The sequence below is a fragment of the Pituophis catenifer genome, unplaced genomic scaffold, assembly GCF_029215685.1.
Source record: "Pituophis catenifer annectens isolate HBS135680 unplaced genomic scaffold, rPitCat1.0.hap2 SCAF_1, whole genome shotgun sequence".
In the NCBI taxonomy this organism is placed as follows: domain Eukaryota; kingdom Metazoa; phylum Chordata; class Lepidosauria; order Squamata; family Colubridae; genus Pituophis; species Pituophis catenifer.
The window spans coordinates 151,190,200-151,203,227 of record NW_027256881.1 but is presented as its reverse complement, the minus strand read 5'-3'; the positions used below and the strand labels follow the sequence as shown (position 1 = coordinate 151,203,227).

The following is a 13,028-nucleotide window of genomic DNA, read 5'->3' as shown; positions in this document are numbered from 1 at the left end:
AAATAATGCAATAACAAATTTTAATTTGCATTCCATTTGCTTTTAAAAACTAACAGAGTTCCATTCATTGAATCTACACACCATTACTCTGATACAGGAAAAGGTCAAAAGCATCTCAGAATCTATGCCAGCAATTTAGTTTTGATGTTTGATGATATCAAAAGTACCATTCCTATCTTACACATTCCTCATCTCCACTACCAGAAAAAGCCTGATTGATACTAAGGCCATGAACAGTCTTTGAAAAAGTCTCTTTGCAATGTGTAGGAGCATATGCCAACATTTTTTTTTTAAAAAAAATCCTGCTTTGAAAGCTGCAAAGCTAGAGCCCTAAGAGACCATGCACCAGCCTGTTCCCTCCCATTTGTATGCAAAGTTCAATTCCTATCAGACTAAACTCCTGGCTTTCCTTCTGATCCTAACTGGACAAGTAGGCTGTCACCTCATCCCAGCAGTGTAGGACAAATGTGAGCGTTTGGTTCAGTTTGTACTGAAAACACTGGGACTTAAAATACTCAAACACTTAACTTCTACTGATTTCTTTTTAACAGAACCTGAGGGGCACAGTTGTCGTTTATGCATAAAAATATATATCTACATAGTTATCTATGTACATACTTCAGATGAATTCTGGTTACAAAATTGTTTTACATCAACACAGTTGTAAGAAGTGAGAACTTTACAGTTTTACTTGTTAAAACCCATTTTAATTATCTGATGGTGTACCAAGCAATACATTTAAGCAAGTTGGGAAGAAGTTAGATCAGGTGAAAAATTATCTTTAAGCACTCATATTTTCACCATTCACACTCAAGAGATGTCAAGCTATTTCTCTTTATGTATTCAGGGCAAAGCAACCAAGACCAACTTTTCAAAATTTCTATTGTTAATAATTACCATTCAGCTTAAAGAGAATTCTCTGTATGCAAGATTTTTCCTGTCATCCTTAACATTGCAAAACCACTGATTTCCTTTTTTCTTTTTTTTTTAAACTGCTTTAGATTAAAAAAATATATATGACAAGAACTAATACTTAGAATGAATAAAGAGGAAAAACGAATGAAAGCCCAAAGCCAAAACTGCAGGAAATCAAAATAAATAAAAAAAATTATAAATGACTTCCACATTTCTTTTACAGTTGTTATAAGTATAGATATAATTTAACTATTATTTATTTATTTATTTATTTATTTATTTATTTATTTATTTATTTATTTATTTATTTCCTGCCTTATTTGTAAAAATAATAAAGGCAGAATGCAAATAAACAAATAAAATAAAAAAATAAAAAGTTAAATTATATCTATATTTATAACAAGTGTAAAAGAAAATCGGAAGTCACTTCTTCAATAACTGAAGCTGGCTAACCTACCTATTACTCCTTCCTTCTCCTATTTTCCCCACAACAACTACCTTGTGAGGTGAGTTGAACTGAGAGAAAGTGACTGGCCCAATGTCACCCAGTTGACTTTCATGATTAAAGTGGCACTTGAACTCATGGTCTCCTGCTTTCTAATCTGTGATTTAACAACTAGATCAAACTGGTTATTTTATGGTTACAGCATTGTTTATATTTTCCTGTAATCTATCATTTTTATTCTAATTATCAAAACCATATATATTTTCATTTCCCCCCCGCAAAAAAAGTCAATAATGGGTTTTCAATTATCATCCTCAGTAGTTTTAAACTGATCCCATTTGTAAAATCAAGGCAAAGAGGAAAATTAATTCTATTTTAAATGTTCTGGTCATAAGACTACAATATTTGATTACTCATGTTTGATTGGTTTTGCTGTGACTTGTGTTGTTTTTGGTTGAAACAAACAGTTTAGAAAAATATTCTGTCTATTGTTTCAATATTTCTCATTTTGAAGGGTTGAGTTCATCAATTATCATCAGAACTATTTGTCGCTTAATTTAAGTAGCATCCCTAAATTAGTTTATTGCAGTTCGGCAATACAGTACTGATCAATGTCATAGAATTCACAAAAATAATATTGCAGAATAATAAAAATATGTATTCCGCGGCCACTATATATTGGTGAAAACATTGCTCACTTGAATCTTCAGATTTACAATTGAATGTTCAGTTCTAATTATGATAAATGCCAACATGTTCACCACAGACATGGTTGTCTATGAACCATGGGTTGGCTGGGAGCGCTGCCTTCAGGGCTGCTGTGAGTTTGTCCCGGCTGGGGTCTGTTTGTTGTCTGGTTTGACCCCTGGTAATGACTTGTGCAGCTGATTGTGAAGGATGGCATGGATGACTTCCTCCCTGCGTCTACCAAATTAGGGCTTTCTCGATAAGGCATCTGCTAATAGATTCTTTCCTGCTGGGATGTACCTCAGTTTGAATTTGAACCGTCTGAAGTACTGCACCCAGCGGATTTGTTTAGGAGACAATTTCCTAGGGGTCTTTAGGGCTTTGAGGTTTTTGTGATCAGTCCAGACCTCGAAGGGCACTTTTCCCCCTCTAGAAAGTGCTTCCAGGAGAGAAGGGCCCAATGGACTGCATACGCTTCTTTCTCCCAGATGGCCCACCTTCTTTCTGTGTCTGTTACCTTTTTTGACACATAGGCACAGGAGCTGTCCCTGTGGGTCTTTTTGCATGAGTACTGCTGCTACGGCCACATCGCTGACATCCGCTTGGATTATGAATTGCTGTTCTGAGTCCTGATCAGGGGTGAAATCCAGCAGGTTCTGACAGGTCCTGGAGAACCAGTAGCAGAAATTTTGAGCAGTTCGGAGAACCGGTAATGGAAATTTTGGGTAGTTCGGAGCAACGGCAAATACCACTTCTGGCTGGCCTCAGAGTGGGGAGGGAATGGAGTTTTTGCAATATCCTTCCCTCAGGAGTGGGGAGGGAATGGAGATTTTGCAGTATCCTTCCCCTGGAGTGGGGTGGGAATGGAGATTTTGCAGTATCCTTCCCCTGACATGCCCACCAAGCCACACCACGCCCACCAAGCCACGCCCACAGAACCAGTAGTAAAAAAATTTGGATTTCACCACTGGTCCGGATGTTGGAGGATTGGTTCCTCAGCGAACAGCTGACATAAGCATTTAAACAAAAATGGATTGTGATATAAACCTTTCTTGACTAGAAACTAACCAGCATCTTAAGGGTGAAAATACACAAAACCTTCACTAAGATTTTACAAAGGCAATTGTTTAATCAATTTTCCATCCAGTGAAGTGGTTTCTGTTGAACTAGGAAGGAGTTTTTGGTTTTAGTTCAATATTTACCAAATTTATATAGGCTTATCAGACACTGTGCGGACCTCTGATAAGATAATAGGTGGGAAAAATGGTTAAAAGTAACAGCTGTACCTGAAATCATATCTTTAGCATTTGTCCAGATCTTGAACATAGTGGCCTAATTTGATTCCAGAGTTAAATCATAATCTAATGCTACAGAAATTTTAGCCTCAAGTAGTTTTTTTTCTATATTAACTTTTTCCTTCTTAACTGTTGGTGTATTTTAAATTTCTTTAAGGAAAGACTAAGGACAATAAACATGAAATTAATTAGCATTTGGAGGCTCCCATGAAATGATGACAGGAAAGGATCCCTCTCTCAAATTTTAGAGACATCTCTAAGGTTAGTCTTTTGTATCTTTTCTCTATCAACATGAGAATAAAAAAAAATCTGCAATACAGACAAGATCAATTAGTCTTATACAAATGTAGTGTACGATACAAACGAGAATCAAATTTCATTGTGGTAACTTGAAGCCTCTTTCCATGAAAATCAAAAAGGGTTTTCTTGCATGTTAAAAGTGTGAACACATTCTTTCCAAAGGAAAACAGTTACGGATATGAATTTCATTTTTTAAAATCAGTTAGTTAAAGCTGCCTCATCGATACTCACTGTTGTGCTTAAAGACTCTAATAGTAGCACCTGACAGCCTTGCACCAAGAACAAGTGAAGTATGGTTCAACTCATCACTTAAAATTAGACAACCCTGTGGAAATACATAGCAAAGAATTACAATCAACATCTAACTAATATATTACAATGAATTAAGCAAGCAAGCCAACAAGAATATTGTTTGCCTTATTTAACCTTGCTGTAATTATCACCAGCTATCAAAAATAGTAAATATAAACATAAGGAACGTAAGAAAAATACATTGCAGATGCCTCTTTCTCTCTCTCTCAAAAATGAATTAAAAGAAACCACACCTTAAAACATTATAATAAAATCAATACAGACTAATATTTATAGCTAACACATACCGTATTTTTCGGAGTATAAGACGCACCAGAGTATAAGACGGACCTACCTTTTTTGGTGAGGAAAAGAAGAAAAAGAAATCTCCCTCTGCCTCTGCACAATTTTGCCTCGTTGCAGCAAACAGCAAACAGCCTGCTTTACTTTCATTTTCGTTTTCAGCATAGTTTGATTAGCACAAGGAAAAAAAAATCTGCTCCAGCAATTTACCTCTTTGCAGCAAGCAGCAGAGCCCTGCCCAAAACAGCTGAGAGCAAATCAGCTGAGTTGGGAGGCTGATCCAATCAACTTGTGCTAATTAAGCTGTGCTGAAGCTGAAAGGAGCTGTTTTTTCTTGCTGTTTGCTTGCAAGGAGGTACCTGCTGCGAGGCAGAGGCCAAAGAGTGGGGGCCAGTGGGTAGGCGGGGCTACATTCGGTGTATAAGACGCACCTAAATTTTCACCCCCTTTTAGGGGGGAAAGAGGTGTGTTTTATACTCTGAAAAATACGGTATATGTGCGTGTATAATTTTATTCAGAATTTTGTTTATTAATAAAATCTAATGCAAAGTAAACTTAAAAAGAATAGAAAGAAAGAGTAAGAAATATAAGGGCAAAGGGAAAAAAGAAAGAAAAGAATAAAGAAAGAGAAAAGAAATATATAAAAAAGTGATTTCCAACTTTCATCACTATACAAAAATTTAGTGACTCTTCACCCATTGCAAACAATTGTTTCTTCATCCTATCCCTTGTTTATAGACAAATACTTAAGACAACTTTTCAGTCCTAATGTATGTCAGCAAAAAATCCATAAGGATTGCCAGAAGCAATGACATCTCGTTTCAACCTTGATTAAAATAATAAAATATTCCTTCCTTTTACTTATAATAATCTTTAGTTGATGCAAATATTGTCCTAGGATTTGATTTCTTTTAATTTCTTATTTGTCTCATCACACGGTGTTCTTCAAGGCTTTAACAAATCTCCTTTGAAAATCCAATAGGAAAAAATTGTCTAGATCACTCTCTAGGTTTATCATTTGTATTTCCCTTTTGAATGTTAAAACATTAGCCAATTTCTTTATAGATCTAGTGAAACATCCTTTTGCAAGATATTCTCTTCACCTGTCAGTTATAAATCCAGTCTTTGTCTTGTCAGATCAAATTTGTTCTAGATCTGTCATTTCTTCAATAACATATTTTTGACATATTCTGTGCATAGAAGCAGACATTATTATTGACATTGTTCATATTGTGGCTTCTAATTTCTGATTTTGTTCTTCAAAATACTCATTCAGCATTTTATAGGCTTGTATTCTTACGGTCCCAAAAATCTTTAGTCCCCTCTAGTGTCCAGTTTTTAAATCATGAAATTACTTATCTCTATTGTGTCTTTCAAAAACCAAAACAGATCTATGGATTTCCCATGAGAAGCTGTTAGTTCTTTATAATTAATTCCAAAATCCTATTTTAAAAGTTTCAATATTTCAAATTTATCAGGATCCTTAGCCCATTTATAACTTTTTAAGAAGAAAATCTTCTTTAGCTTTTGGCTACTTATTTCAGAGTCTTTAAACTCTTATGATTAAAATTGTCTTTTGTTCAGGATAGAAGGCAAACTCACTCAATGTCTTCAAACTTGTCATTCTGAAAGTCTCCAAAAGTAGTTAATGAGCAATTTCCAAAAAAGATTAGCAAGTGAGATTAGCAAATGTAGGCACAGGTCATGGGGTTGTAAACATGATGGCTATGGCTGTCACCTCCCAGCATTCAAGCCAGTAAGATATAAGCTTATAGACTTGTTCTAAGAGTGGCTTTCTGAGACACAGGTAGGTTATCTCCCAACCTCTCTTTGTCCAGAGAGGCTCTGAAGAACTGGTCTACTCATCAGCTCTTCATTCTTCATGGCAGTCATCAGCTCCATTTTCATGGAGACATCTTCAATTCCCTCATTCCTCCCCTGGAAGCCAAGGTTTTTCAGATGGCATGTAGTTTAACTAATGACACATTTTGACATATTATTGTAATATTTACTATTTTAGACATTGCTTTGGTAAAACTGGTAAATATGAAGGAGTGATTTAATTTGTTACCTGAAAAAGAGTTAATAGTAGAGAAGCCAGATTTTTCCCCCCATTTAAATTAAAGCTGCTATCCAACTATGTTAATAATATGAGTTTTTTCGTCCATCTGCATTTTGATCACATGACCATGGGGATGCTGCAAAGGTTATAAGCGTGAAAATGGTCATAAGTCACTTTTTTCAGTGCCGTTGTAACTTTCAACAGATACTAAATGAACTGTTGTAAGTCGAGGACTATCTGTATTTGTTACAGGTCTGAGAAGAACTGAAGCTTCAAAATCAAAATCCTATGCTCATAAAAGAAACTGAAGAAAATAGATGAAATCTGCATTAATTAGTACTAATTTAGGAATTAGAACCTTCATTAATATTTCAGATTTCTTCTACTACTGTATAGTCATATTTTGGTCTGAAATGTATCAAATATCTTTACCATGATCAATACTTATTAAAACTCATTTTTCCTTTTTTGGCTATATCCCTACATTTGGAATTTGTCAAGGCATTAAGAATGATGGATTGTTCTTGCAGAGGATTAGTAAAACAACAACAGCATAAGACTAAAAAAACCTCCTGATTTGCAATCATGGAGTACTGAGAATGTACTATTTATCAACATAAATTAGTCTTTATTGTTTTGGACAGAGATAAGAAAGAAATGTATCTCTTGTTTTCATGGACAAGACAAAAACAGAGGCATCAACAGGTGGGGAATGAATGACAACGTGAATGTTTCAGTGTTATAATCCTTGCTTAGCCATTCTGATGAAATCATAGAATTGTGTGGATGCTTCTGAATGAATATTTTCTAATAGCCTAATTCCTGTATCATACAGATTCTCCATGAAAGCAAATAAACAGTTTGACAAAACTATTCTATGTGTATAATTAAAATTCTTATAATATACCAATGGCTTCATTTATGTTAAATACCAGAACCCCTCTCTTAAACACTGCCCAAATGAAATTAGTCTGCTGTTGTATAATTGTATTTAGTTCAGCAATATGTAAGTAGGAGAAAAAGTTCCTAGTGGTTATCCTAATATGTGTTCCTTCAATATAGCAGTGTCAGAAGCAAAACTTAATTATTAAATCAACTAAGTTTAATGCAAAATATGTGGAGAAGTACCACAGCTTGCCTTGCGTTCTAAAAGAAATGAAATAGCTTTCCACTGTACAGTACTTAAATTTCCTGGGCAACGATCAAAACAAACATATTTGGAAGGATGTTCACTTACCTTCCCTACTAATGCTGGAATATTCATAGAATTTGTAGCAAACCCCATACCAAATGCCAGAGCTGATTCAACACCAAGGAATTGTGCTACCGTATTTTCTAACTCCACATGTTTATCAAAGTTTCCTGTTATAAACAGCAAAAAATATTTTAAAGGATCTCATTAGTATTATTCATGAACATCTAAGCTAAACTGTAATACAAACTTCTTTACTTTCACATATGCAGAGAAGAGCAACAAAGATGATTAGGGGACTGGAGGCTAAAACATATAAAGAACGGTTGCAGGAACTGGGTATGTCTAGTTTAATGAAAAAAAGGACTAGGGGAGACATGATAGCAGTGTTCCAATTTCTCAGGGGCTGCCACAAAGAAGAGGGAGTCAAGCTATTCTCCAAAGCACCTGAAGGTAGGACAAGAAGCAATGGGTATAAACTAATCAAGGAGAGAAGCAACTTAGAACTAAGGAGAAATTTCCTGTCAGTTAGAACAATTAATCAGTGGAACAACTTGCCTCCAGAAGTTGTGAGTGCTCCAACACTGGAAGTTTTAAAGAAGATGTTGGATAACCAGGTGTAGGGTTTCCTACAGGGGGTTGGACTAGAAGACCTCCAAGGTCCCTTCAAACTCTGTTATTCTATTCTATCAAATTTTGTCCCAACCATTCCCCATATCCTTTGTTATTATTTCCATATTAGATTGGCCTATTTTACAACAGGGTTGTTATATGAGTTAGATGAGGATATGTGAAATTTATTTCAAACATCATAACTCTTATGTCATAAAAATAATATGTATATGATGAAACATATCAACACTGACAATTTTAAAAATTCTTCATTCTAAAATTTATAATTAAAAGTGCTATGTTTCTTATAGGGAAAATATGAATTGTATTACAATTAAAGCACCTGTATTCCAATCTTTACTTTAAGATAAATACTAAAGTGATAAAAAGAAGTACAAACAAATCTGGAAATGCATTGAGGACTGAAGAGAAACAAACAACAAACATCCTCCACAAAAAGCAGAAGAGTGCAACAAAATGAAAATTCCACAGAAACAATACAGCCAATAATTTCATTGGATAATCTCAGCTATAATGCAGGTTTAAAATCCTTTGAGAAATAAGCAGTCTTTACTTGAGGTTGAGCAAAGCATTAGTTCTAGCACTAAGGAAGTTTCCCTGGGGGATGAGCTTTCCATATCAGCTGAGAAAATCCTTTCTTCTAGGGAATAGTTGGACTTTTCATGAACAAGTACAAAAAAAATACATATTTTGTTTCTTAATGAAATTAAAAAATGCTAGCTTTTTTTCAATTTCCCCCTTTATTTTGCACATGTATATTGAAAGTATTAGAGATAATACAATATTATTTGTATTTATTTAGTTTTGCTTACCTCTTTTGATTTTTTCTATTGCAAAGCCAAACTATAGTTAGATAATCTGAAGTATCATAGCTTTTGAATGCTACCCCAAACATATTTTAAATTCTGAAAATATAGCAAATAATATAATCACTATATCTTCTTGTATCTATTCTGCTCCCCAAATAGGAAGGGGACGAAGTAATTTTCACTTACTTCTTTATTCATGTCTGAAAAATAAGGGAATTTTCCTAAATGTCATATAAGAACATGTCAGGAGAAACTTTACAAAAATCTCCTCAGAGTAGAAGTTTCCACTAGAGAGTAGCCATGATCTTGAAGATATAGATTTGGATCTACGCTAATACATTTAATCTTCATGTTATGTAAAATGGATTTAGATCTAAACCTCCCTTGAAAGTTTCTCATTTTTGGATTATATTTTGCTTCTGTTGCCTCCTATTAAATTAGAAACCCTAATATATGCACTGAATAATCATGAGCTGCCCAAATAAATTCACCCATTCCATTTCCTTCAATTAGCAATAACTGAGAGATCACCAAAGTACTCTTCTGTAATAAAACCCAACATAACAAGCTAAAGATATTCTATCAACATACTTTGGAAAATGCCAACATGCAAGTCTTTATTTGTATGGCAATGGCTCACTGTTTAAACTATAATGAGAATTGGTTCAACATTGCAGGCACCCAACCTGACCAACAAGGATTTGTAAAACTAGCCCTACTGCTTTGCACATTTCTAATTAAAATGGAACTTCTGTGGGTGGTAGGGTGAGGTGTTTGTGAATGTTCGTGACAAAGAGATTTTGGGTGGGAATGAAAAGCCCAGTTCAGTTTCATCAAATTTCCCTTTTAATGCAGAAGGATAATGCGAAGTTAAATATGGTTATGAACAGTTCTAATTCCCAAGGCTCACTGAAGCAGGATAAATGTACATACGTAGTAGAGTGAAGTAACCACAGTATGTCCCACTCATTCATGTGGATTAAATCAAGGAATTATATCTTAATTGAAGAATACAGGTAATGCTCAATTTATGACCACAATTGAGCTCTGAATTTATGTTGTTCAGTGAGAAATTTATTGAGCTTTGCCCTGTTTTACAACTTTTCTTGCCAGAGTTGTTAAGTGAATCACTGCAGCTGTTAAATTAATAACACAGTTGTTAAGTGAATCTGGCTTCCCCATTGACTTTGCTTGTCGGTAGTTCGCAAAAGATGATCACATGACCCTGGGACACTGCAACCATCATAAATATGGACCAATTCTCAAGTATCTGAATGTTAATCGCATGACCATGGTGATTGGTGTGAAAAATAGCAATAGCACTTAGAATTATATACCGCTTCACAGCCCTCTCTAAGCGGTTTACAGTCAGCATATTGCCCCCAACAATCTGGGTCCTCATTTTACTGATCTTGGAAGGATGGAAGGCTGATTCAACCATGAGCCAGTCAGAATCGAACTGCTAGCAGTCAGCAGAATTTACCTGCAATAATGTATTCTAACCATTGCGTCACCAAGGCTGGGGGATGCTGTAATGTTGTAACTGTGAAAAATGGTCATAAGTCACTTTTTTCAGTGCTGTTGTAACTTTGAACGGTCATTAAATGAACTGTTGTAAGTTGAGGACCTGTACATGCTTTGCTTGCAAAAGGTCTCAGGTTCAGTCCTTGGGTTGGGCTAGGAAAAGACATTTGTTTGAGGAAAGGATCACTATAAGCATAGTTTATACTAAATGTAATGGGTTAACGGTCTGCCTTAATATAAGGCAACTTTTGATTTTCTCTGGCATTTTTACTGCTAAGACATAGGAAAACAATTTGCAACAACCTATGTATTTGAAAATTTTGGTAATGTCAGAAGTTACAAAAAGGTAGTATGAGGAACTTTGTTTCTTCCCCTTGTCTGAACTTTCATGCCTCAGATAATTTTCAAACTCTCCGTGGTTTCTAATTGCTTTAATTAGAATGAAAATAAACATTTTCAGAATAGCGGTTTTGCACTGGATGACGAATCTCTCCTCAAGCTTGAGAAATTGAGAAACAAAGAGCTACGCAAGCTAACTTTCCCACAAAGATAAATTACCTCTGAAACATCCAGAAGGTTCACGAGCCATTAGAATTTCTCTTATGGTGAACAAAATAAAAAAAAATGTTCAATCTTGAGTGCTTAGCCACTCTCGGTTTTCTGATATCTGTTCTGCATGGTCTTCAGCAAAACCATTGCTAACACTAATCAGAATTCATATTTCACTATAAGATCAGGGTAGAAGGACCAGGGTAGCGTTCTTGGCTGGTGGTTTGGTGATCCGGTAGCGACGGCGGAGCATAGCTCCGCCCACCCGGATGTCATTACTTCCTGATTTTAACCAAGAAGTAATATGTTTTTTACCTTCTGCGCATGTGCAGGTTTTGCACATTCACAGAAGATCTGTGCGTGCCTGTGACGCATGCACGGGGCGCATGTGCTTCTGAACTGGTAAGGAAGGTAAGTAGATTTCATCCCTGAGAAGGACCCTTGATTAACACTAGCTAAACACCAAAGAGGGCAGAGGTCACAATCTCTCACTAGAGTAATATGTTCAGGTCTTATAATTTTACATACTGGATTAACTCTTAGACAACTAAACTACTTGGTGCTTTCCAGATACTTGAGATTACAACTCCCACATTACTTTGCTATTGGCTATATTGAAGCCAAAACATCTGGAGGACAACAGCTTGCCTATCATTACACTGAGTGTCTAGCATATTATGTAACTTGGGAACATTAAAGCCAAACAACAATTGCTAAACTTCAACATATGGAGGGACATTACATTAATTATATAGCCTTTGCACAGATCAATAGGCATGCCAGTTGCTTTGATTATAATACTAATTATGGACATTTATCTATGTGGTTATATTAATATACATTTGTAACCACTCATAAACTATGTTAATTTGTAATCACTCATTAACTGTGTTAATCATCCAAATTATATATATTAGTGAATGTGTGTGTATATGTACTATACCGTGTTTCCCCAAAATTAAGCCCTCCTCCGAAAATAAACCTTCCCCCAAAAATATTTAAATGCCAGTCCCTAGCATCTCCTCTGGTTAGGGTAAGGGAGACAGAGCTGGAAATCAGGTATGACAGCAAGAGGAACCCCATCTTGCTCCATTGCCCCAAAATAATAAGATCTCCCCGAAAATAAGGCCAAGTGCTTATTTCAGGGCTCAAAAAAATATAAAACAGGATCTTATTTTTGGGGAAACACGGTAGATACATGCCACAAAGCCAAAAACATTCAGATATGGGAAATGATTGCAGTGTCAAAACAATATTTAGATATCAATTGGATCTTCTAGGAGAAATGCTTATTGCTGAGGGATGAAAAACGCTACTCTGATAACAATAGCTGTTCAGAATTATTTTATGACAAAGAAATTATCCTTTCAATCATGGGTGTAACACATTATTGGATCTCTACATACAATAATGCCTCTGCCTAAAAAACTGCTGCTGCCTTCCTAACTAAAACTGAACACAACTTAAGATAGAATTAGAATTCTCCTTTTGGAAAAAATGTTTGACTTCATTACATGATGAAAGGATCACTGTGCTGCATCATGGTATACTATGTCAGATTTAAGAGAGCACAGGGAAAACAGCCATGTAGAGCAGGGGTGGGTTCTAAAATTTTTTACTACCGGTTCTGTCGGCGTGGCTTGATGGTCATGTGACAATTATTTAGGATTTAGCAGAGGTACTGGTCTACCAGGCTTTTAAGTACTTCCAGAGCTGTATTGATCTACCCATTTATTTTTTGCAGGCACTCATCTATTCATGTATTTTTGCAGGCACTGATCTACTCATGTATTTTTGCAGGCACTGGTCTACTCATTTGTTTTCTTTTAACACTGATCAGCTGTAGGGCGGCCCTTTGAAGCCCCGCGGCAAGAGTTTAAACAGTTTCCCTCTAAAAGAGTTTTCCCTCTAGTCATCAGCTGGGACTCAGGAGGCAGCAATAGATTGGGGGTGGGGCCAAATAAAAGGTAAGAATAATGCGGGGGGGGGGGGGGGCGCAGAACCGGTTCAGTGACGTCATATC

At 35.7% G+C, this 13,028-nt stretch overlaps 1 protein-coding gene across 1 annotated transcript in view; it reads right to left on the bottom strand.

Annotated features, from left to right (window-relative positions):
• Positions 1-13,028, bottom strand: part of SPTLC3 (serine palmitoyltransferase long chain base subunit 3) — a 123,247-nt gene that overhangs the window by 49,665 nt on the left and 60,554 nt on the right. The window contains exons 5-6 of the mRNA XM_070956428.1: positions 7,536-7,660; positions 3,874-3,967 (exon numbers count right to left, since the gene is read on the bottom strand). Of these exons, the coding sequence (XP_070812529.1) occupies positions 3,874-3,967; positions 7,536-7,660 (219 nt within the window). The remainder of the gene's footprint in view (positions 1-3,873; positions 3,968-7,535; positions 7,661-13,028) is intronic.